Source organism: Bos grunniens, chromosome 19, assembly GCF_055505025.1.
Source record: "Bos grunniens cultivar Pamir isolate PY7600 chromosome 19, Bosgru_T2T1.0, whole genome shotgun sequence".
NCBI classification, from domain to species: domain Eukaryota; kingdom Metazoa; phylum Chordata; class Mammalia; order Artiodactyla; family Bovidae; genus Bos; species Bos grunniens.
This window is the reverse complement of record NC_141183.1, coordinates 42201701-42225676: the sequence shown is the minus strand read 5'-3', so window position 1 is coordinate 42225676 and position 23976 is coordinate 42201701. Positions and strand designations below refer to the sequence as shown.

The 23976-nt window shown below is 36.0% G+C and overlaps 2 protein-coding genes across 31 annotated transcripts in view; one reads left to right on the top strand and one right to left on the bottom strand.

The window, feature by feature from the left end:
* NSRP1 (nuclear speckle splicing regulatory protein 1) overlaps window positions 1-23976 on the top strand; it is a 62562-nt gene that overhangs the window by 29803 nt on the left and 8783 nt on the right. For 24 of the 28 annotated variants that reach the window (XR_015148144.1, XR_015148149.1, XR_015148145.1 and 21 more), the window contains 6 exons: window positions 8219-8275; window positions 10182-10310; window positions 11283-11490; window positions 12329-12437; window positions 20786-20975; window positions 21910-21970. Coding sequence is in view for 4 of the 28 variants with exons in the window: in XM_086359923.1 (XP_086216049.1) it covers window positions 8219-8275; window positions 10182-10310; window positions 11283-11490; window positions 12329-12437; window positions 14221-15280 (1563 nt within the window). In the remaining 24 variants the exon portion in view is untranslated. Of the gene's footprint in view, window positions 1-8218; window positions 8276-10181; window positions 10311-11282; window positions 11491-12328; window positions 12438-14220; window positions 15734-20785; window positions 20976-21909; window positions 21971-23976 lie in introns of those variants that run through there. The other 4 variants (XM_086359926.1, XM_086359923.1, XM_086359922.1 and 1 more) reach the window with 1 other exon arrangement.
* SLC6A4 (solute carrier family 6 member 4) overlaps window positions 21506-23976 on the bottom strand; it is a 34917-nt gene continuing 32446 nt past the window's right edge. For all 3 annotated transcript variants that reach the window (XM_086359920.1, XM_086359918.1, XM_086359921.1), the window contains one exon: window positions 21506-23714. In XM_086359920.1, coding sequence (XP_086216046.1) covers window positions 23640-23714 — 75 coding nt within the window. In that variant the 3' untranslated portion in view covers window positions 21506-23639. The remainder of the gene's footprint in view (window positions 23715-23976) is intronic.

Here is a 23976-nt window from a genome sequence, read left to right as displayed (position 1 = left end):
CATCTTCAATGTCAAGAGATTGTGTATGTATAACTGAACTCTAATAAAGTCTGTATTGGGGATACTGCACACCTGACTCGGTCATTATGATTATATATTAGGTGCCAAACTGTTGCTTGTCTTTTGAAAAAAATACATTACCAAGTGTATTTCATTAAAATTTGGCCTGTGTGGGGAGGAGGATTACAAGACCTTCAACTGTTGATTATAAATGGGCTGGTTATTACCAACAGGGTTAATAATGTTCCTTTGGGAAATAAGTGGAATAAATTGTAGTTTTCCTTTTATTGGTAAATTAAACAATAACTGGAAGAGATGTTATTATGTTTTTATTAGTACTAAATCTTACAAAATGTTTTTCTATCACTCTTTTTGACTGATGTAGCATAGGATATTGAGAATCATGTTTGAGTTTGTTTTTTCCCTTTAATCCTTGCTACTTTATATATGAATATTAAAGAACTATTCTTTTCCTTATGAGGAGTCCAAAATTACGCTTTTATTTACATTCCTTTTATGCTTCTCCCACTTTTTGCTTTTTACTTCAGAACAGCATACTTTATGACATTTTCTTCTCTATCTCTCTATGCTTGTGCACATGTGTGTTTGTCTTTTGGGAACTGTGACATCTCTGACAAGGAAAGAACTATTATGCATGTAGTAAGATTCATTTTTGAAACAGAATTGTTAGCTATACTTCTCATTTCAAGGCACATGCACATTATCAGCCTGCAAAGACTCTTTTACTTTATCAGTTTTCTTCTTCATTCCCTCTCCCATTTCCTTTTAAATATACTGTAATATTTGATATATATGCTTGAATATGTATGTACCTTTTGTATTCTTGGGTGGGGGCGGGGGGCTGGTCATTGCTGTTGTTGGCCATGCTCCTTGGCTTGTAGAATCTCAGTTCTCCCTAACCAAGGATTGAAGTGATCATGGCAATGAAAGCCCAACATCCTAACCACTAGGCCACCAGGGAACTCCCTGGACAGTTTAAAGCAAGGCCAGGATCAACTATGTCAGATATTTCTGAGAGGTCAGACAAAATAAATGCCCGAAGTATTGTTTAGGTTTAACAGCAAAAGTTTTATAGAAAACAATTTCACTGGAGTGGTAGGGATAGAGGCCAGGTTATGCTGGGGTTGAGGAATGAATGTGGATAGAGGCAACAACGGTATTCCACTTTGGCTCTAAAGGGATGCCAGGATTCTTAAGGTGGCTGTTTGGGTCAGAGGGGGAGGGATCTTTGTTTTCTTACAGGAGAGATTTGAGCCTGGGTTCTGGCCCACTTAAGGTTTTTAGGTTTTGTGAGAGAGTTGTAGGAGTTCTTTTTTTGATGTTTCTCTTTGAAGATGCCAACATCATAGATATCACTCAAAAGGGAAAAGATAAAGCCATAGAGGAAAGATGTTTGCAACCATATAAACAAAAGATTGTTGTCCAGACTATACCAAGAACTCCAGCAAATCATTAAGGAAAAACAAGAGAACCCAAATAGAAAAATGTACAAAAGACATAAATAGGTTTTTCACAGCAAAGGAAGCTTTAGCTGACTAATAAATACATGAAAAGATGTTCAGCCTCGTTAATGATAAGGTAAATGCAAAATAAAATCATTTTATGTCCATAAAATTGCCTAAAGAATAAGATGTTCCATAGTATAAAATGTTCCCAAGGATAGAGTAGTAGGAATTTATATACTGTAAATGGGCGTGTGAATTGTTCAGACTACTTGAGAGAATAATTTATCAATATTTATTGAAGATAATCCTACAGTGTAGCAGTTCTGCTCTTAGATGGTTGCACATGTATATCAGGACACACACACAATGAGGTTCATAGCTTTTTTGTTTGCGGAAAGGGGAAACCCAAACGTTCATCAGCAGAGTGGATGCTAGTTCATATTCTGTAAAATAAAGCAACATCATTTAGAGATGTAAACTGTGGAGGAGGTAAACTATTCCTCTACCCTACTAGAGACTTCACCTGGGACTGGCATAAGATAGATTAGCAGGAGGAAAGAATAGGAAATTCTTTTACATGTATATGGGAGCCTTCACAAGAAAAAACAAAACCCAAAGAAGTGAACAGACTAAGTGCTTATATAGTAGGTTAACAAAGGGAGCAATTGTGGAGAAATAAAATTTGGAGCAGACTAAAGAAAGAGTTACGCAAACAAATTGTACAGCTTTCTCCTGGCCTTAACTCCCCCATCTCTGATGATAAGAATGTTTCTAACTCCTAGTACAGGGAAGGCACCTTTCCCATGTGAATTTTATTTTGTGCTTTAGGGAAAAAAAGGAAGATCAGAGTGTCCTTGCCGCTGCTGTTTCTCAAGTGTCTTTAACTCAGAATATTAGAATGTCAAAGCAGCATATTTTCAGATAGCATGTCTGAGCACCTTCAGTATATAGCAAAACTAAAGTAAGGAGACTATAAACAAAATTCAGAGTAGAAAGAGTAGGAGATGAGATTAGGGAAGGATGTATAGGGATTGCTTAGGCTGGATAATGAATTCACAGATGTTATTTTTTGTATATAACAATTTTTCATAGTTTTGAAAGGTGGCAGTAATCTATAATGTGTGTACAGGGCCTTGATAAAAGACTTAAGAGGTTTAAAAAGAGATGAGCCTGGATATAGTTGGTAGAGAAAGAAGATAGACTTGACTAGTGAAAAAGAAGAATTGGTAAGTAGCATTAGGGCCCAAACAATTAGAAAATAAGAAATTGTATTTTCCAGAAGTGCTCGGCAGGCCTAATATAGACAATACATGGTTGGATTGATTCAGGACTGGGTTTGTCAGATGAGTGCAGAAGATAGGCAGTATAGCAAAGGAGTTAAGATTATTGGCAAGAATAGTTGACTATTTACTATAAAGATTCTAATAGAAAATTAAATGATTTTAATCCATAAAATCAAAAGATACAGTGGAAATAAGTGATCAAGAGAACTACTGTATTTCTTCAAATCTAAAACATTGTAGGTTGCACTGTTATTTTATGTGAAAGTGTTAGTCGCTCAGTGGTGCCCAACTCTCTGCGACTCCATGGACTGTAGCCAGAGAGACTCCTCTGTCCTGGGATTTCCCAGGCAAGAATACTGGAGTGGGCAGCCATTCCCTTCTCCAGGGGATCTTCTTGACCCAGGAATCAAACCCAAGTCTCCTGCATTGCAGACAGATTGTTTACCTTCTGAGCCACCAGGTGCCACTAAAAGAACAGTATCAAATATGAGTCTTTCTTGTCACTTAGAATTCTAATTGTGTATTTAGTACATGATACAGTATTGAAGAGTTCTTTCAGTCTTAATTACATACAAATTTTTAAATTTAGGTTATTCTTAAACATACATAAAAAGCAAAATATAAGTGAAGTTAGTTGGTTAAGGAATTTCTAAAGCTTTTTCAAATCTAGAGTCTCTTTTGGACTCACTCTTTCACTCAGATTATGTATTTCCACACTATATCATTCTCTGGCATCAAACCTGATGGTTTTAAGGAGGGTATTTGGAGGTGGTTGAAGTAATAACTCCAAGTGGCAATCAAAAGTAAATTATCACTACAAAATTACATAATTTTAAGAATCACAGCATGAACGCTCAGTGATGCTCATTCTACAAGTTTTGACGCTGGTACTTTTAATATTTACATATGCAGGCAGCATTATCAACTAAGGTATTAAGAATACCTCTGGTTCAACAGTAATTAGATGACGCCACTGATCGTAAGCTGTATCCAATGTCAGCAGTGTTAAAACGTGAAGTAATGCACATCTTATGTTCAGTGAAATTTGATAGAAGGGTAGTGGTGGTTATCAGGTGGGTTGCCCAAGTTTATAGTTTCAGAGCTGAGTCAGTTGAAGATAATGACAAGAGTGACCATGAGAGAGGGTGGCTGGAGTAGAGAGGAAACCATCAATAAATTGCACTCAGATATAATACAACTAAAAGGGAAACTTAAAAACCTCTTAAAACATAACTGGAGATGAGGAAAACAATGTCAGTATTTGTGGCATGGGTTATCTGGGATGATGAGGGCATGCCAGAGAGATGGCATAATGTTCCTCAGTAGAAAGGAAGACTGAGCTCAAGTAATAAAGGGTTCATAAACTGAAAAAAGAGGGGAATAAGTGTAGCACAGTCATATAGTATGAGCTTCATAGGAACAGAGAGTTTTTACCTACAGTATATGAAACTAGAATCAGGAGGACACACAGCTTCCTAATCCGAAATACAGGGTGTGTTGTGAAATACAGGGTGTGTGAGCCGTGAGCAGCTTCAAAAGAAAGATGTCTTTAGAGAAAAGCCAGTGTTTAGTCAAGGAAGTAAAAGAAAAATTCATCATAGAGGATGAGGATGTGGGGTTTCTAAAGGACTCAGTGGGAAGGTTTGAGTCAAGGTAAAATACACAAGAAGCAGTGTAGCCATTGAATGAGAGGAGGTGGTTATTGGGTGGCTTCTTGAGTAGTGAACAAAGACTAACATGGGTGTAGCCTTAAAGTTTCCCCATACCATTAAATATTGTTGAAAGCAGATTTTTAATGGGCTAGAGAACTTTCTGTTGAGTATACAGTTACTTAACCAATCTTCTTTTGTTGAAGGTGCAAAGAAGTCCATTCATTCAGTCGTTCCTTGCTGTCATCTTCCATCATCCAATTTGACTATAGCATCACAGCAGAGGACTCCCTCAAAAAGAGAAGAGTTCTTTCTAATCTCATGCCTTGGGGCAATGTATTTTCATTTATAGCTGCTAGTAAAATCACTGTCAGTTCTAGAATGCCCATTTCTAGCTATGCCACAGCTGCCATGGCTTGTGAAGGATTCAAATGTACGCATCCTCCATTTTCCTGTGTTTTGGTGTCCTAAATATGAAACCTTAAGGAATCTTAACACACAAGAGAAAATAGGTACACCTTTTAAATATTCAACAGACTATATTTTTCTATTTCAGTTATTGCAAATTGAATCATACTATACTACGACTTCATGTAAATTCCAATTTTATATTTATTAAGCACACTGATAAAGTGGAACATAGTGTACATGCTTTTTTGGTTAACACTTTGGTTTAATTGTAATACTCCAAGGGGAAAAAACCTGTAGCTACTATTTTCACATAACTTAATTTTCATTTGTTTAAATATTTCATTTGTTTAAATATAAGCATTTCTTTTGCCCACTATTCTTAAATATTAGCATAGTATTAATAATAATAATGGTAGTAATGATAGCTAATGTTTATTGAGCTCTTCTTTAAGCCAGATACTTGCAAAGTAGTTTTTACATATTATCTCATTTAATCCTCAAAACCACCTTGTGAGGTGGATACTATAGATGAGTAACATACCTGAAATAACACAGCTAGTAAGAACAGTTTGAAAGTCAGATTCCTGAGCTTACATTTGTGACCATTATTCCGCCCTTCCTCCTTTAGGAACTCTTAAATTTAGAGACTGACATGTTGGCAGTTATTATATATCTTAGTTTTATCTTATTCATAGGGCATATGTATGAAATCAGTTTCTTTTTTTGCTGAATTCAGTAAGATGAAACCTTCCCTGACTTATGCAAGAAAACCTTTTTCGTTTTTATCTTCTGTTGCAGGTCCTTCTTTTTCATGGAAACCAGACTAAATTTGTCTTAACATTTGTATTAGTATTATAATTTAAGAATATCTCTTAAAACCTAGAAAGACTTGACCTTTAAAATATAAAGTCTTATTGATCCTGCATTTAATTTTACCATCTCTAATATGAATCTGAACCAGAGTTTCTTATGTTTGTTATGTAGAAGATTTTAAAATGTTATTTAATACATGCACTAATTTTTATATAGAATCACTATTACTGAAACAAAAGTTTTATTGCTGCTATTTTCAGTTTTTTAAGTTATCTGTGTTTAAACAAGTTGTTGGCATTTTAGCCATCACCATTAATAATCATTTTAAGTTCTTTTAGCTAGAAAACAGATGAACTTCCAAAGAAGATAGTCTTCCCTGAGTTTTTCAGCTTAGTTTCAGTTACTTCTTTATCCACTGATGCTCTTGGAATCTGGGGTACAAGTTGGTGGATAGGATATGTAAAATCACTCTCTCCGTATGTTATCACTCCTGTAAATAATAACAACTGATTTTTTCAAAGGTCAGATTTCATCATTCCAAACAGCTATAAACATGGAAACAAAGTCTCTTGAGATGTTTCAAAATGTATGTACCTTTTTAGATTGGAGAGGCCTTTCCCTTCTGCTTATTCTAAATTATATAAACATCTAAAAAGTAATAGCCTTGTGTTTTTTTTTTTTTTTTCAAGTTTAGTAGTTCAGGTTGAAGCAACCAGTTTGAAAGTAATTGCAGGTGAATGGTGGCTGGAAGGGAGAGAGGAAAGCATAATAAAAATAATTGCAAAAGTCCAGCATCTGGGGATTTACTCTTCTAGTCAATCCTGAGGACACGGTTGACTCTATGATTAAGAAAAATAAATTTAGTATACACTAATTAGACTGAGACATTGGTCCAATGGTTAAGACTTGGCACTTTCACAGCCAGGCCTAGGCTCTGTCCCTGGTTTGGCAATGAAGGTCCTGCAAGCTGTGAAAAACAACAAACAAAATGCATTGTAAAGAATTTCATGAGATATGCTTACTAGAATATTTAATATTTTCATGTTTATAATTCTAATGAGTGAAAAATGTGTCATATCACATAACAGGGACATTTGATTTAAATGAGTAATACTTGTAATACACAAGTAATATACTTAGCATACTAGCACTTGACTCTATAGATGTTAGGGCTTCCCTGGTGGCTCAGATGGTGAAGAATCTGCCTGCAGTGCAGGAGACCCAGGTTCAACCCCTGGGTCGGGAAGATCCCCCAGAGAAGGGAATGACAGTCCACTCTGGTATTCTTGCCTGGAGAATTCCATGGACAGAGGAGTCTGGTGGGCTGCAGTCTATGGGCTTACAAAGAGTGGCTTTCACTTTCAGTATAGATTTTAGTTACTATTAATATTTTTGTTAACAATACCTTTTCCTCTAGTTGGAGTCAGTTTACTGTCACCTAAAATAAACTTGGTCTCTGCCTATACACCTATTTTATTAAGTGTTCTGTTACTACTGTCTGGCTTTTGTGTATTAGTTTTCCCCATCTGCATGGTCATAGAAACTAGAAATAAGTTCATTTATTTTGTTTGTTTGTTGCCATGGAAAACACGCATGCACCAATTGATACTCTACAGCTGAAAACAGCAAATGTCAATAGGCTGGAGAACTGTAGTTCTAGAGCTAAGAATTATATTTTCAGTTAAAAATAAATTCATGAGTAGTGTTTTTTCAAGATATAATTTGCACAACATAAAATGCACCCCTTTACTGTGTTATATTTCTGTATTGGTTAGGATATTTACAAAGCCTTAAACTTTAAGGCAAACAGTTTTTCCCAAGTATTCTGTTTCTTTTCTTAGCTGCAAGTCTTTACTTTTGCCCTGTGGTTACTACTCTCTGTGATCTGCTTGCCTTCTCTGAAATTCCTTCTGATTGAGATCTAATGTCATATCTCTTTTGGGAAGTCTTGATTCCTCAGACATTTAGTCTCACAGCCCCCTTTTTTAATCCTTTTATTATATTGCTTATCATATTTATAATTATCTCTTTAGTTTTTTTCCTTTCAGACCATTTATCTCTCAAGCATAGAGACTTGTTTTTCTGCTATCTTCAGAAATTCGAACACTGTCATGGTAGGCTTTTTGGTACATGTTTATTGAATGATTATAATGGCAAGTAGTTCTGGCAGTCCCTAATCTGTCAGCGTGTACTAGGAGTGTGATATACTATATTCAGTGTTGAATATTAAAATAATGTGCATTTTGTTTTGGGGAGTTATACCATTTTAGTATTGGAAGGCACCAAGACTCCCCGACTCAGCACATACACATTGATATATGCACACAAAGCAAATTGAAATCCATAGAAGTTGAATTACAGTGTTGAAGCTGGGACTGAAAATCCACGTTACCTCATCTTGTCCCATACTAATTTATTTTCTCTTATATCCTGATGACTTAAATTAAAAATTCATTTGTCTCCTAAGGGAAACGACCTTGAAAATGTTAATTCATAATACTATATTTTTAACCATAAGTAAGGAACTAGTTGCCAGGATACTGGAAAAGAACTTTTAAATTGGTTTAAACAATGACATCATTTTCCTGTTTTATAGACCTCTGTGAGTGAAAGCCTTCAGAGGGAAGCTGCCAAGAAGCAAGCAATGAAACAGGTAAGGTGGAAAGGGTGAATTAAATGTATTTGGTGAAGTAATTATTTCAGCTCACATTTAAAGTATCAGTTTTGGGATCTGTGCAACTGAGACTACACAGTAGGTGTGTATTAAATAATTTTATCTTGACACTTGTTTTTTTGAAAATGTGTAAGATGTTTCTTGATTTGCATAGATTTCAGGTTTATTGTGTAAGTTTTAAGGGAGAAAAACACACTGAAGAATTAGTTCCTTATTTCTGTATTCTAGATTAAACCCATTTCTGCTTTCAGTTGACATTCTGACAGTGGGTTGCATGGTTTAATAATTCCTGCTAGTGTGAGCTGCCAGGATGCAGCAATTCCACTTCTGTGTATGTATCCAAAGAAAGTGAAAATACTAATTTGAAAAAATACGTGCACCCCTGTGTTCATTACAGCATTATTTGTAATGGCCAGAATATGGAAATTACCTAAATGTCCATTGATGGGTGAATGGATAATGAAGATGTGGAGTGTATACACACACACGCACGAATACTACTCAGCCATGAAAAATGAAATATTGCCATTTGCAATAACATGGATGGACTGTCATGCTAAATGAAATAAATCCAAGAAAGACAAATATCTCATGATTTCACTTATACATGGAATTTAAAAAACAAAATATTTGAACAAAACAAAACTCATAGAGAAGAGATTGGTAGTTGCCAGAGAGGAAGTGTATTGGGGAGCTTGGTGAAATGGATGAAGGGGATCAAGAGGTACAAAATTCAAGTTATTTTTTTAAAAAATCATGGTGATGTAATATACAGCATAGTGACTATAGTCTGTAGTGACTATAGACATTGTATGCAAATTTGGAAATCGTTAAGAAAGTAAATCTTAAAAGTTTTTGGCACTTGAGGAAGTTTTTTTTTTTTTCTGGTAGCTTTGTATGCTGATGGATGGTAACTAGACTTACTGGTCATTTCACAAATGTCAAATCATAGTCTATGTCAGTTACACTTCAGTGAAAATAAATAAAAAGTTCCTTATAATTATTAAAATATTTTTAATGAAAACTATATCAGACAAAAAATTCTTTAAACTACTTGTATTGCAAAGTAATTTCTTTAGTGAATATATTACTTAAATTCTAGAGGTGACATCTCTAAAAATAAAGCATTTTTCAATTACAAAAGAAAAGTATTTCCTACCATTTGAAACCTGAACATTTTATTTGGTAACACAATTAAAAATGATATGAAAGTTTAATATGTAATATAGGCATCTCAAAATTAAGGTTTGATGTTCCTAAGTCATACCCTAGTCCTTTTGACTTTTTGATGTGGATAACTATTTTGGGGCTTCCCTGATGGCTCATTGGGTAAAGAATCTGCCTGCAATGCAGGAGACACAGGAGACTCGGGTTCAATCCCTGGGTCAGGAAGATCCCTTAGAGGAGGAAATGGCAATCCACTCCAGTATTCTTGCTTGGAAAACCTCTGGACAGAGGAGCCTGGCTACAGTCCATGGGCTCGCAAAGAGTCGGACACAACTGAGGAACTAAACACACAACTATTTATCTTTAAGGGAATAGATAGTAATAAATAATGTTTAATATCCTGGAGGAGGGCATGGCAACCCACTCTGGTATTCTTGCCTGGAGAATCCCATGGACAGAGGAGCCTGGGGGTCTGTAGTCCACGGGGTCGCAAAGAGTCAGATATGACTGAGCGACTAAGCACAGCACAATGTTTAATTAACACTTACTCTCTATAAGGCTCTGTTCTAAGTGTTTTAAGTTGAAAATGTGGTTGATAACAATTTTTATGACATATTTCTGATTTATGATCCTATCCCCAAAAAACTACTTAAGACTTTTTCTGGTATCTATTAGTTGGCTTATATTTTTGAAATACGTTCAATTTTTTTTTTTAAAGACCAAACTTGAAATTCAGAAGGCTCTTGCAGAAGATTCTACTGTATATGAATATGACAGTATTTATGATGAAATGCAGAAAAAGAAGGAAGAAAGTAACCCCAAATTGCTTTTGGGAAAAGACCGAAAGGTTTGTAGCTGAAAATACAAACTTTCTTTGACTTTGACCTGTGTTTTGTATCTTACCCTTATTTCACCACGAGAATGATCTGACAAAAAATTTTAGGTATATAAAATGTAAAGAGCCCCTCGTTCCAGATAGTGTGGATTTGTTAGAATCTAGGAAGCTATATATAAAGTATCCTAACCAGGGACGGGGGAGCCTGGTGGGCTGCCGTCTATGGGGTCGCACAGAGTCAGACACAACTGAAGTGACTTAGCAGTAGCAGCAGCAACAAGGAGCAAGAGAATTATCTAACAATTTTATAAATTTTGTTTTTTGCTTTAAAAACTTTTCAAATTATTTTTTGAAAGTTTTTCTTAGGCAAGTCTTTGTACTTCTCCTCCTGTTTATGTTTATTTGTGTTTTATAATTTTTTATTGCTTCCTAGCTGTTAACTGAATCATCCACGTGTATCACAATCAAATTTTTAGTTTGACGAAAATGTAAAGGTGTGGAGATTGAATGAGATAATTTCAAATTTTCTATCACTCTTTAACAAAGCATAGACTTGTTTTTAAGGATCTTTACATCTTACAGTATCTAAAATAAAGTAGTGGTGTAAAATTATATTAAAGCTACTATTTTAAATAATTGTATTTCAACTAATGTGAAAAAACTAGTTGGAAAGGTTTCCTGTTCACATGTCTGAAGAAGTAAAAAAAAAATACCATTTTATAAAAAGGGTGAGAAAAACAGTGGGAAAATTACCTGTTTAGTTTGAGATTTAAAAAGAAAATGGTGTTTTGAATAATTCTGTCTATACTTAAATTTCTGTTGAAACGAATTTTATTTTCAGTCTTGCTAGTAAATTTATATTGAATTTTGAGAAGTTGATCCTATTTGTTTGACTTTCTATCTTAATGAATTCGTGATAACAATATAATATTAACAATTCATTATCTTTGACTCTCTCCTAAATAATCTTATTTTATCCCCTAGCCCAAGTACATTCACAACTTACTGAAAGCAGTTGAAATTAGAAAAAAGGAACAAGAAAAAAGAATGGAAAAGAAAATACAGAGAGAACGAGAAATGGAAAAGGGAGAATTTGATGATAAAGAGGCATTTGTAACATCTGCTTATAAGAAAAAACTGCAAGAGAGAGCTGAAGAGGAAGAAAGGGAAAGAAGAGCTGCTGCACTTGAAGGTGAAATGAAAGAGGAGAAGGGTAGAAGGAGATAGAAATAGGAGAATCCTGCCCTGTGGTAGCCATTTGCTCGGTCACTGAACTTTTAGATTACAATGTTGTCATAATTTATGTATGTGAACACAGGGTACAAAGTATATGATGTTATATAGTATAAAATAGAAGATTTTAGGTAAAAACACAGTTGCACTCTTAGTAACTGTTATATCTATTCAACTTTCTAATTATATCTTATTTTGTTGCTTAAAACTATAATCATCACAAGTCATTGCCTTAGAAAATGATTTCAAATGTGAAAACATCTATTACAAGGTGTAACAGCACAGCATTTGTCAAAGGGAATATAAACTGAGATTTAAATCCTAGTTATATTTTCCTGAGATGAGAAAACTAACATCACCCAAGGAGCATTAACTAGGCATTTACAAAAAGAATAACATTAATTCAAGAAAGAACAAAGATGTGCAGAGGCCAAAAAGTATCTTAATGCTTTACTGCAGTGCTTTCTACTCATGGTCATTTCTCATGATCAAAGTAAAATAAGTAATTATAAACAGCTTATTTGTCGAGTGCTCACCAACTTTAAATGGATGAAAACCACATGTGTAAGACTTGGGTGTGTTCATTTAGAGCACCACTCAGGACAAGATAGTAAATAAACAGGGCTACATTCCAGTAAAAATCTATTGATGAAAAAGGCACAGGCCAAATTTGGCCTTAGACTATATAGATCTAGAGACCAGTTTATACACTATGTTATATACTCTGTGCCTGTAAAACTGAACTACGTTTTGCCTTGTTGAATATATTTATCTCACTTTTGCTTTCATTCTCTTAGCACGTTTGGATGTAACCAAGCAGAGAGATCTCAGTGGATTTTATAGGCACCTATTAAATCAAGCAGTTGGTGAAGAGGAAGTACCTACATGCAGCTTTCGTGAAGCCAGGTGAGATGTGGCATATGGAGTATTTAGAAGAAAGATACTGCCCTTGAGTTCTGATGTGATCCTATGATCATTTAAACTCCCTGGAAGTAGAGGACTGTAGTATTGCATATTTTGTTGTCAGCCAAACCTGACCTAATTGAATGAAAAACTAGAGATTTACAGCTTTTTAATTAAACCTTTAGCTCAAGATATTTTTATTTTAGTAATTCTGCATGTTCATATAGTACATAAAAAGAAAAACGTATCTTTTCATAAATAGGACCTAGCCTCTGTAAAACATAAAGATTCACATAATCAGGGGCTTAGAAATGCATTATCTGCTATGTAGCCACTAGTTTCATGTGGCTCTTTAAATTAAATCTAAAATTTTGGTCACATCAGTCACATTTCAAGTACTCCATTCGCACATTTGGCTACTGGCTACAATATTAGACAGCACAGATATGGACATTACCATTTCTGTAGACTTTTTTTTTCTGGCTATGCTATGCAGCTGGTGGAATCTTAATTCCCCACCAGGGTTGGAACCTGGATCTCAGCAATGAAAGCACTGAGTCATAACCACTGGACTACCAGGGAATTCCTCATTTCTGTTGGCATTCCTATTAGTACTGGTCTAGAAAGTAAGGGTTGGAGGAATTTTGAATAAAATTATAAGATATTATACATACTAAGTCGCTTCAGTCAAGTCTGACTCTTTGCGACCCCTTGGACTGTAGCCCATTAGGCTCCTCTGTCCTGGGAGCCTGGCAGTGGGATTCTGCAGGCAAGAATACTGGAATGGGTTGCCATTCCCTTCTCCAGGGGATCTTCCTGACCCAGGGGTTGAACCTGCATCTCTTATATCTCCTGCATTGGCAGGTGCGTTGTTTACCACTAATGCCACCTGGGAAGCCCATAAGATATAGGAATAGTGAAATTATCATGCTATAAATATATATATACATAAATATATTTGAAGGTAAAATTTGTTCTAAATTTGTATCTAAGGAAAGCAGTTCCTTGAGAACCATAGTTGTTGCTTTGTTTGTGTAATGAATAAGTGATAACTGAGAATGAATGTGTGAGTAATGTAAATAAATCAACCATGCTGATCAGCTGGGAAAATGCAGGTGTTGTAAACAGTGTTAATGTAACTGATCATAATAGCTGGATGGATTCACGTGTTTCCATTTTGTTATAATAGATGCTGAGGTGTATAGCAGGAGGCTGATGCCTTTTCAATCGTGAGAAGGATTATTTAGTGATATTTAGAATTAGATTTTGTCACCATTTTGTGGTGAAAAAAATTTATCTTCATCTTTTTCCAGGACTATTTTAAGTATTTTTTAGAAAGAAATAAAAATAAAAATTCATCAAAGAGCCACAACTTGAACTTCTTGTTGAAAACTAGTACTTATTCCAGAATATGCCTTTTCCTAATTATTTGTTGTCTGTTTGGCAAAAAGGAAGACCTTCCACAGACCCCTACCTGAAGGTTCTAGAAAACTTTCCACAGACCCCTACCTGAAGGTTCTAGTGGTCTATACAGAAGGGCTGATTTTTACTTTTTCATTTCTACCAGATTATTTCTATTGAAAATAATCTGAATGATTAGAATATACTAATGATAGATGTTTACCAGGTAAATCGACATCAGCACCTTTTTGAATTTGGGATAATCAGAAAGTAAATACAGTTGTAAGTGTATTGACTTAAGTACTGATAAAAATTCCATGAATTTATTTATAGAACTTACTATTATTAATAATGTGGCATTTTGTGTTACATTATTTTTCTTAAGGTCTGAGATAAAAGAAGAGAAATCAAAAGGATATTCTGATGAAGTAAGTTCAGAGAGCAGAATACCTCCTGAGAACTGCATTCGCCAAACTGGTGTGAAAGTAGAGGAAAACCCAGATGCAGACAGTGACTTTGATGCTAAGAGCAGTGAGAATGATGAAATGGAGGGGGATAAAGGGAACTGCAGAAGGGAAAAGGGCACGGAGACTCTAAGCAGTCACTCCAAGCATCACAGGAATCCTGCCCGCTCACCGTCATCTAGTGAGGAAAGAGAACATGGCACCCAATGCCACACAAAAAGTTCCAGGTCAAGAGGCCATGAGAAAAGGGAAGATGAACACCAAGAGAGACCAGCCAGGGAGCAGGACAGCTACCACACTGACCGTGATTCTCGAAAAGAAAAAAGGGATTCCCATAGGCACAGAGAGTCCAGTCACAGAGATTCCCACTGGAAGAGGCATGAAGAAGAGAGACTGAGGGGAAGAGACGAGAGAGAAAGGAATGACAGAGAATGGAAAAGGGAGAAAGACAGGGAGAAATATCCCTCCAGAGAACAGGAAAGACAGAGACAACGAAATAATTATGACCGACACAATGAGAAAGGATGCGAGAAGGAAGAGAAAAGCAAAGAAAAGGAAGAGCATGTGAAAGCAAGAAAAGAAAGATATGAAAATAGTGATAAATACAGAGATAGAGAAAAACGAGAAGTCAGTGTTGAATCTTCAGAAAGAAATCGAGACAGAAAGGAAAGCAGCCCAAATTCTAGGGCAAAGGATAGGTTTGTTAACCAGGAAAGAGCCAGTAAAATGAGAGACATGGAAAAGGACAAAGAAAGAAACCCAGAGAAACCCTCTAGTTCTGAAGCATCATTGGGAGCAAAACACAGAATCACAGAGGAATGCCAAGAGACAGGCAAAGAACAGGAGAGGCTGCACGAGACTGTGAACAAGTTTGCAAAGCGGAGCAATGAAGAAACTGTAACGTCAGCAAGAGACAGATACTTGGCCCGGCAAATGGCAAGGATTAATGCAAAGACATATATTGAGAAAGAAGATGATTGATGGCTGCCCCAGTAGAAAGACCTATGGAAGCACAGAAAATTACAGCTCCTGAAACATGCTGTGTGAACACATAAAGAAGTGTGTTGAGTGGTTGGGAGGGTATTTTAAAATATATTTTCAAAATTCATTTTGGGTTTAGGTTAAGTCAGAAGTCAGTCCTTTTATCTTGAATGTTTAACTAAGTTAATATGTAATATTTACTTATCAGTATGACATTCTTGGTTATATTCAAGTAACCTAAAGAGACTGCTAAATCCTCATAGGTAATATGAGGAAAATTGGCTCTACTATGACCATTAAAAAATAATTTAAACAACTCTTCTATTGTTGATTTTGTTGCAGGAGCTGTTTATTTTATAAATATTGTGTTTCAGATAATAATAATGTGGATTTGAATGGAGAATATCATTTTATGTCCTAAAATTTGTATTAAAGTATAAAATATAAATCACAGATCTTGTCTAAGCTTTTTAGCTCACAACATACCTCTCTTTTATAAAAATTGTGATACATTTGTACCATTTAATTGATGCTTATTTAAAACTGTCACATTTAAAATGTCACTCGTGTCATGCCGTCATTCCTCTTTTGTGAAACCTTAGCAAGATATTAAATTAGTTATGTATATAAATGAGTTTTAGCTAAGGGTGAAAAGATGGAGATACCTTAAATAAAAAAAATTAGCTAAAGAACTGGGTAGCCTATTTATGAACATGTCTTGTTTAATACACTCTTAAAAATACAGTAGTTTATTACAGTTCCATATATAGAGGTTCTATACTAAGTCTTATCAGTGACAGTGACAAATACTGCAAAAGCATAGACTGAGTGTACACAGAGGGGTGTAGTACAGTGTAAATGGAAAATTTCAGGTGAGATCATGGAAGCCCATGAATGACAGGCTAAAAGTCTTCAGCTTTGGTGAAGAATTGAATTCCTTTGTTAGAGTTGTCATACTAGAGCACAGGGTAGCAGTTCTTGGTTAAATAATGATAATGAGTTATTTGGATCAGTATAAATAAGGGATTCATTATATGTATGGCTAGGTACGTGTTCTTTTAAATAGTTGAGGTCTAAAATAATGGACTTAAATTGTATGAGTTGGTAAACAACTGTTCTGTGATTCACTATCTTAATTTTCCTTCTCCCTCCACTTGTTTACTCTTGTTCCAGTACTGTTTATTTTGCCTTCTGTGGATGATGATTTTTTTTTAATATTTCTTTAATTGATTTTTAAGGTGTTAATTTTTGCTATACAGCAAAGTGACTCAGTTGTATATACATTCTTTTTTGTATTCTTTTCCATTATGATTTATCCCAGAAGATTGGTTGTAGTTCCCTGTGCTGTACAATAGGACCTTGCTGTTTATCCATTCTAAGTGTAAAAATTTGCATCTACTAACCCAAACTCTCAGTCTATTCCTTTGCCTTCCCCCCACCCCTCGGAAACCAGAATCTGTTCTCTATGTCTGTGAGCCTGTTTCTGTTTTGTAGATGGGTTCATTTGTGCTGTATTTTAGATTCCACATGTAGGTGTATCATACGGTATTTGTGTTTCCCATGTTGTCGCAAATGGCGTTCTTTTTCATGGTTGAGTAGTATTCCATTGTGTATAGGTACCACATCTTCTTTATCCATTCATCTGTCAATGGACATTTAGGTTGTATCCACGTCTTGGATATTGTCTCTGGCTATTGTGAATAGTGTTGCTATGAACAAAGGAGTGCATGTATCTTTTTGGGTTGTAGTTTTGTCCAGATACATGCTCAGGAGTGAGATTGCTGGACCATATGGTAATTCTGTTTTTAGTTTTCTGAGGAACCTCTCTGCTGTTTTTCGTAGTGGCTGCAGCTACTTAACATTCCCACAAGCATTGTAGAAGGATTCTGTTTTTTCCGCACACTCTCCAGCATTTGTTATTTGTAGACTTTTTAATGGTCACCATTCTGATTGGTATGAAATGATACCTCATTGTAGCTTTGATTTGCATTTCTCTCATAATCAGGGATGTTGAGAACCTTTTCATGTGCCTGTGACCATCTGTATGTTTTGTTTGGAAAACTCTCTAGGTTTTCTGCCCATTTTTCGATTGGGTTGTATGGGCTGTTTATGTATTTTGTACATTAAGCCCTTGTCAGTTGCATTATTTTCAAATATTTTCTCCCATTCCATAGGTTGTCTTTTCACTTTATGGTTTTCTTTGCTATGCAAATGTTTCTAAGTCTGATTAATTCCCATTTGTTTTTCTTTCTATTGCCTTGGGAGACTGACCTAAGAAAACATTGGTATGATTTATGTCAGAGAATGTTTAGCCTATGCTCTCTTCTAGGAGTTTTATATGGATGATGTTTTTAAAGATAGACATGCAAATAATAGGCTTCCCTTGTGGTTCAGCTGGTAAAGAATCCATCTGCAATGTGGGAGACCTGGATTCGATCCCTGGGTTGGGGAGATTCCCTGGAGAATGGAATGGCTACCCACCCCAGTATTCTGGCCTGGAGAATTCCATGGACTGTATAGTCTACAGGGTCTCAGAGTCAGATACGACTGAGTGACTTTCACTTTCATGCAAATAATCTTTGGCCTGCAATCAGAAAACCTAGGTATAAGGCCTGTTCTGGAACTTTTCAGCTGTGTGAACCTGGGCAAATCAGTTAATCACTCTGTACCTCACACTCCCTATCTACAAAACTGGGGAAATGACATCTATCACATAGATCTGATGATCAAGTGACATGATACTTGTGAAAGTACTAGTTGCCTCAGTCGTGTCCAATTCTTTGCGACTCCATGACTTTAGCACACCAGATTCCTCTGTCCACAGAATTCTCCAGGCAAAAATACTGTAGTGGGTTGCCATTTCCTTTTCCAGGGAATCTTCCCAACCCAGGGATTGAACCCGGGTCTCCTGCATTGTGGGTAGATTCTTTACCATCTGAGCCACCAGGGAAACCTGGTATCTGTGAAAGTACATTATAAACTGAAGCTCTGCACAGATTATAATAATTCATTTTGCTTTACTGAAATTTAATATTTCTAATTCTAGGTACTTTTGATACTAAATATTTGCAGATCACATGCAGTGATATTTTGGGGGATATTTTGACAATACGCAGTTAAGATTTTTCTTTTAACCTTAAGAGTTTGGAAGGGATTTTTGTTTCATTCTGTTTTTTTCTTCTTTTTAATGAGACAGTCTATTCATCATGATGTTAAGAGTTACTACAGTAGTAGTTAACAACAAAAGGCATTTACTGATGTCTTAAAATATAACTTGGAACATCTGTGACTAAATTGCATAAATGAGTACATGGGCATTTCATGCATCTTAAAGAGGGGACTCTTTATTTTGTATAAACAGGTTTAATTCTGTCACTGAAGTTTAAATGTTTCATGAAAAAAATAACATTGGACAATTTCATATAACCACAGTTGACAGAGGTGAATAGTAGAAAATATTTATTTATTCTTAGCTATAAATCATGTGGAAGAAGAAACTAAAGATGAGGAAAATGAAGTACCATTTATATAATTCAGTTAACTGTATATAGTCCAGAATTTGAAGCACCCCATTGATACTTTCAGGGCTTCCCTCATAGCTCAGTTGGTAAAGAATCTGCCCTGCAATGCAGGAGACCGGGGTTCGATCCCTGGGTTGGGAAGATCCCCTGGAGGAAGACATGGCAACCCACTCCAGTATTCTTTCCTGGAGAATTCCCAAGGACAGAGGAGCCCGGCAGGCTATACAGTCCATGGCGTTGCAAGAGTCGGACACAACTTAGCGACTAAATCGCTACCATTGATACGTTCAACACAAAGTATCCTGAAAATGTTTTTTGTGTTTTTTTGTAAATCACTGTAGATCATGTAAATATGTAGATCATATTTAAATGTTACTGGAGAAATAACTGCAAATTCTTATTTTACATAAGTCCCTAATTTTATCCTTTAAACTTTGCATTTTTCATGTATCAGTTTTAAGATAAGGTATACTTCTAATATTAGAGTTCGAGTAAGAATCAAGTAACTTTTTTTAAAAATTAGCAAATATTCTTGTTTATGGAAATTTAGGTATTTGGGGCTTCCCTGGTGGCTCAGATGGTAAAGAATCTGCCTGCAGTGCAGGAAACCTGGGTTCAATCCCTGGGTTGGGAAGATCCCCTGGAGAGGGGAACAGCTACCCACTGCAGTATTCTGGCCTGGAGAATCTCATGGGCAGAGGAGCCTGGCAGGCTTCAGTCCATGGGAATGCAAAGAGTTGGACACAACTGACGTACTAACACTTTCACTTTCATTCATTCCTTTATTTTCAACATTTCTCTGAGAGATTTATTTGATGTATGTCACTTTCACTTCAGGCATTTTAAGCCTAGAGATGGGCTAGCTCCTCTTTTCTAAATATTTGTTTGAACTGTCAGTGTTTACAATTTGTTAGATTATCTACTATAATTATAGTCTTCAGTTGTAGAACTGAAGGACTGAAATCACCTATTCTCTCTCCTAAATGATAAGGTTCTTAGTTTAGCAGACATAAAACTTTTCTGATGACGTGCTCCACCAGTGCACACTGGTTCCAAAGTAGATTTGGCCAGGGAAGATAATCTGTTTTTGATAAGGAAGTAAAACTTGATTGGTGGTAGAGCAGTTTGGTATGGATATTATGAGGTGGTGTTAAGAGAAATACAAGCTTAAATTTCAATTGAAATATATTGTGAATCATTACAAAATTTGTTTTGATACACCTAATGTAGAAACAGTACTAAATGGATTCCAACTATATGTTACACAAGCAAAGACATACTTAAGATTCCATCTTTTCCATTGTAGTAAATGCCTATTAAAAAATTGAGAGGAGTATTATGTCATTCTAGGAGAGGAAATATTTCTTTAGAAATTTCTAGATCCCAGGAAGAGTAGAGAAAGTAAGTAGGTTTGTTTCTGCCCTCTAATGTAGTTATCTGAACTTTAAAGCATTGTTCCATCATTGAAATTTAGAGACAGTTAACCAATGAGGGGGAAAGGTAATACTATAAAAATAACAAAAGATTTAGAGCTTTTGAAATAGTCCTTCCATGGAACTAAACAGGACACATTTTAATATATATCACTGGCTTATCTGTGATATTGGAGAAAAAAATTCAGAATGTTTCACCAGGAAATCTTTCTACAGTATAGGGATATACCTTGTCTTAATGTTTGTTTTTTTCTTCAATATTTGGATTTATCAATTTCAGTCTCCAGCATACTTTGCAAGCACTTTCTAAATTTACCTTCCTAATTTATAGCCTTTTGTGTAACTCTCCTTGTAAGTAACAGGTGAGCTCCATGATGACTGAAGTATACAACTTCCTACTTGGCGTAGAACTGTTTTGTTTTCATTGGTTTATGGTGATGACAGATTGTAATAGTCTCTTTGAGGGATCTACTGCTCTTCCCAACTGTCTCTGACCAAAAAAATGGAGAAAATGCCTTCTGAATACTGCCTTATTTTAATGATATCTTAAGCACCAGGTGTTGATTTATGAGCCGAAAGACATGCTACGAAAGGAACCGGGCATGGATTGTACCATTGGATAGCTAATGATTGTCTTAATATGCGTAAGAACAGCACAGTTAAGCTGCTGCATTCCGTGGTTTTAAGCTTTGCTTTGACGATGACCTCCAAATCAACTGTACAACAGATAGAACATACCAGGTCAGTCTTTCCTACTTTTCAGAGAGAACAGTTCTAATTCTAGGGGAATAGTCTCCCTTTTTAAGGAGATTTGGGGTGGATAAGTGGAACTTTGTACTTAAAATTTTGTTTGGTATTGGTGGCACCAAATTAACAAGCTGCATAAAAAGAGAGGATGGTGAGAGAGTGACTAATCTCACAGAATCACTTTGCCTTACTTTGAGATTCATTATTTGATTTGTCATTATATGATTTTGGAGCTAATACATTGATTGACTGGGTGGGTTTGTAGGGGTCTTTGCTTCCATCTCCGGATGGGGCAGCCAGGGCAGTGAATTTAGGTTACAAGTCATGCATTCCACACAACAAATGGAGTAAGTTTTAAATGGGTCTCAAGTTTTTTGGAATGGAGATAAATTGTTTGGACTCCATTACATATCAACATGTAGGAACAATCTCAGTCAACTGAATTGGCCTCCATTCTTTTGTTGTGTCTTGTCTGTTCCCTATTTCTTACTAGTAAATTACAGAAAAGAAATTAACTTCAGCACTTTACAGTTCATTCCATTTTTATTTTTTGCTTTTATGTAAATACTACATTAGATGTAAAAGGTCTTTAAAAGATTATTTTAAAGTTGGTCTACCAACTAAGTTTTCCTTAAAAAATATTCAGAGTAGTATTGATAAATAGGAATCAAGTAAATGCAGACTATATTGAAGAGAGATTTTGGATTTTTTTAAAGTCTAGTGACATTTGAAAATTTTCAAAACACCTGTATAACACCTGGCTTGACAAAACTCTTTGTTTGAAAAAGTGCTGTTTAAAAAATGGTATCTTTGGAAAACGTATAAGCGTGTGTGAGAGGGGGAGAATCCATATAAAGCAAGTTCTTAAAATTTGCAAAGCTATTTACCACCAAATACACTGCCACTTATATCACCTCTCTCCTTTCAGCACCCTAGAAAGCAAAGAGAAGACATAAGGTAGCAAGAAGGAATGAAAAGGCAAAGATAAGGTAGGTCACTAAGAGTCATCTTAAATCCCCCTCCTCTTTTCCTCTGATAATTTGGGAAATTTCTCAGCAGCTGACATCTATGGGGAAAATACCCCACTGGGGAAAGCAGGGCATCAGAAATAGAAGGATGTAGTGGAATACAGGAAGGTGGCTGGGGATTATTGTTGGGGAAAGGAAGCCAAGGGAGAAAGATCTATAATTGGATGAAATTAGGCCTCTACTATAGGGATCTTCTTTCTGTAAGGTTGTTAGGATTGAATTAGATTCATGTAGAGGACTGATGTGATACGGGGCCAGAAGATTGAGTCCTTTTATCATTGACTAGGCTTTACTGCCTTTAAGGTTTTGGTTAAGGAAATGTCACTACATGGTAAAATTTGCTTCTCTACCTATGCATCTGAGTGTCCCAAGCCACTGAAGTCACATTTACTAGATCTGTATTAAGGGTTTTATGTGGTTTTCCAATCAGCCTTATTTAGACTCAATCTTGAAAATTATCTGGAGGGCCCACTATCCTGATGACCACCCAGGAAAAGTCAAGGAGTTGGGAGGAGGTTCACTTACCAGACTCTCTTAATTACTTTTGGATTGAGGATGACCTTGGTTTAGGTCAGGGTGTCAGACCTCTACACCCTCTGAGAATTAGATTTATCTGCTCTTCACAAAGCAAAATAACCTTAGTGGTCAAACTCAGTCATTTGAAGTAGACAGAGCTTAAACCAGATAGCCAACTGAACACTGAAGATGCATTTATCAATATTCATCTTCAGAGTAGTTCACAGCCAAGCCACAGTGACTAATGAAATAGGCCAGATTAGCCTGTGGACTGTTACCCTGTATGTTTAGTAGAGAGAGACAGGAAGATGGCAGTGAAGTGCAGCAAATATTAAAGGCCAGCCCATAGAGGAAAGCATATGGGCTAAAGCAGTGTCCTTGGAATAGGTGGCAGAGCCTGTCATAGTCATTATACCCTTTAAATAATAACATACATACAAATTTCAGTAGGTGGAATTTGTTAATGTAAAAAAAAACTAGAGGAAATTCATATAGTTTGTAATGGGTAAGGATACACTGGAACAGTTGTACACACAGACACACATGCTCACACATACACATTATTTTTTCAATTTAGCTTCTTAAATCTTCCTCTCCTGATTCCACAGCAGCACACAGGTTACAGGGTTCTAATAGACTCCAGCTATAGGATTCTCTGCTACTCAGAAAACATATGGCTAGCAAGACAGTATCCCTGTTTTTTCCTACATGGTTTATGCAGTCATGAGCAGTTGAAATCTTTGGAAGCAAACGATATTAGATACTGATGATCATAAGAAGGAATGACATAGGAGACTTTCACAGACTTGATCCTAAACTAGTCCTAATGATGACATGGTGGTTTTCATACACAGCTTCACACATTCAAAGCAGTCCACTTTAGCTGCATCACAGAGTCTAACGTGGTAACATGTCCCGGAGATTTCACACAAAGTGACTGGAGGCCGAAAAAATCTGGGCACCGTAGTCTTTTGGGACTGTGTCTCTATGAAGAAGGCCCTTCCATTGATAGGCTTAGCCGGAAACTCATTGACTTAGAGGGAGAAGGTGATGTGTGACTTGTCAGGACTGGAGGAAGAGGTTATTGGGAAGCCATCTTCCTTTTGTTGATGTTTTACACAGCATTCAAGCGGATGTCCCCACAGGGAATTGCTGTCGGTGTTTCTGGCGTGATACCTTTAATAATACGCTGTTAGGAAGAAGATACGATGTTATAAATATTCTTGTAATTTAATGCTTAAAGTTTTTTTCAACATTAATATTAAAGGTTAAATAGCATTTAAATGGTGGTTAATAGTAAATTGGAATAGTTTTATTGACTTGTTAAGAAAGGAATCCTGGGGCTTCCCTGGCAGTCCAGCTTTCACTGCAGGGGGTGCAGGTTTGATCCCTGGTCGGGGAAGTTCTGCATGCCATGAGGTACAGCCAAAGAAAGAAATTTAAAAACGAAA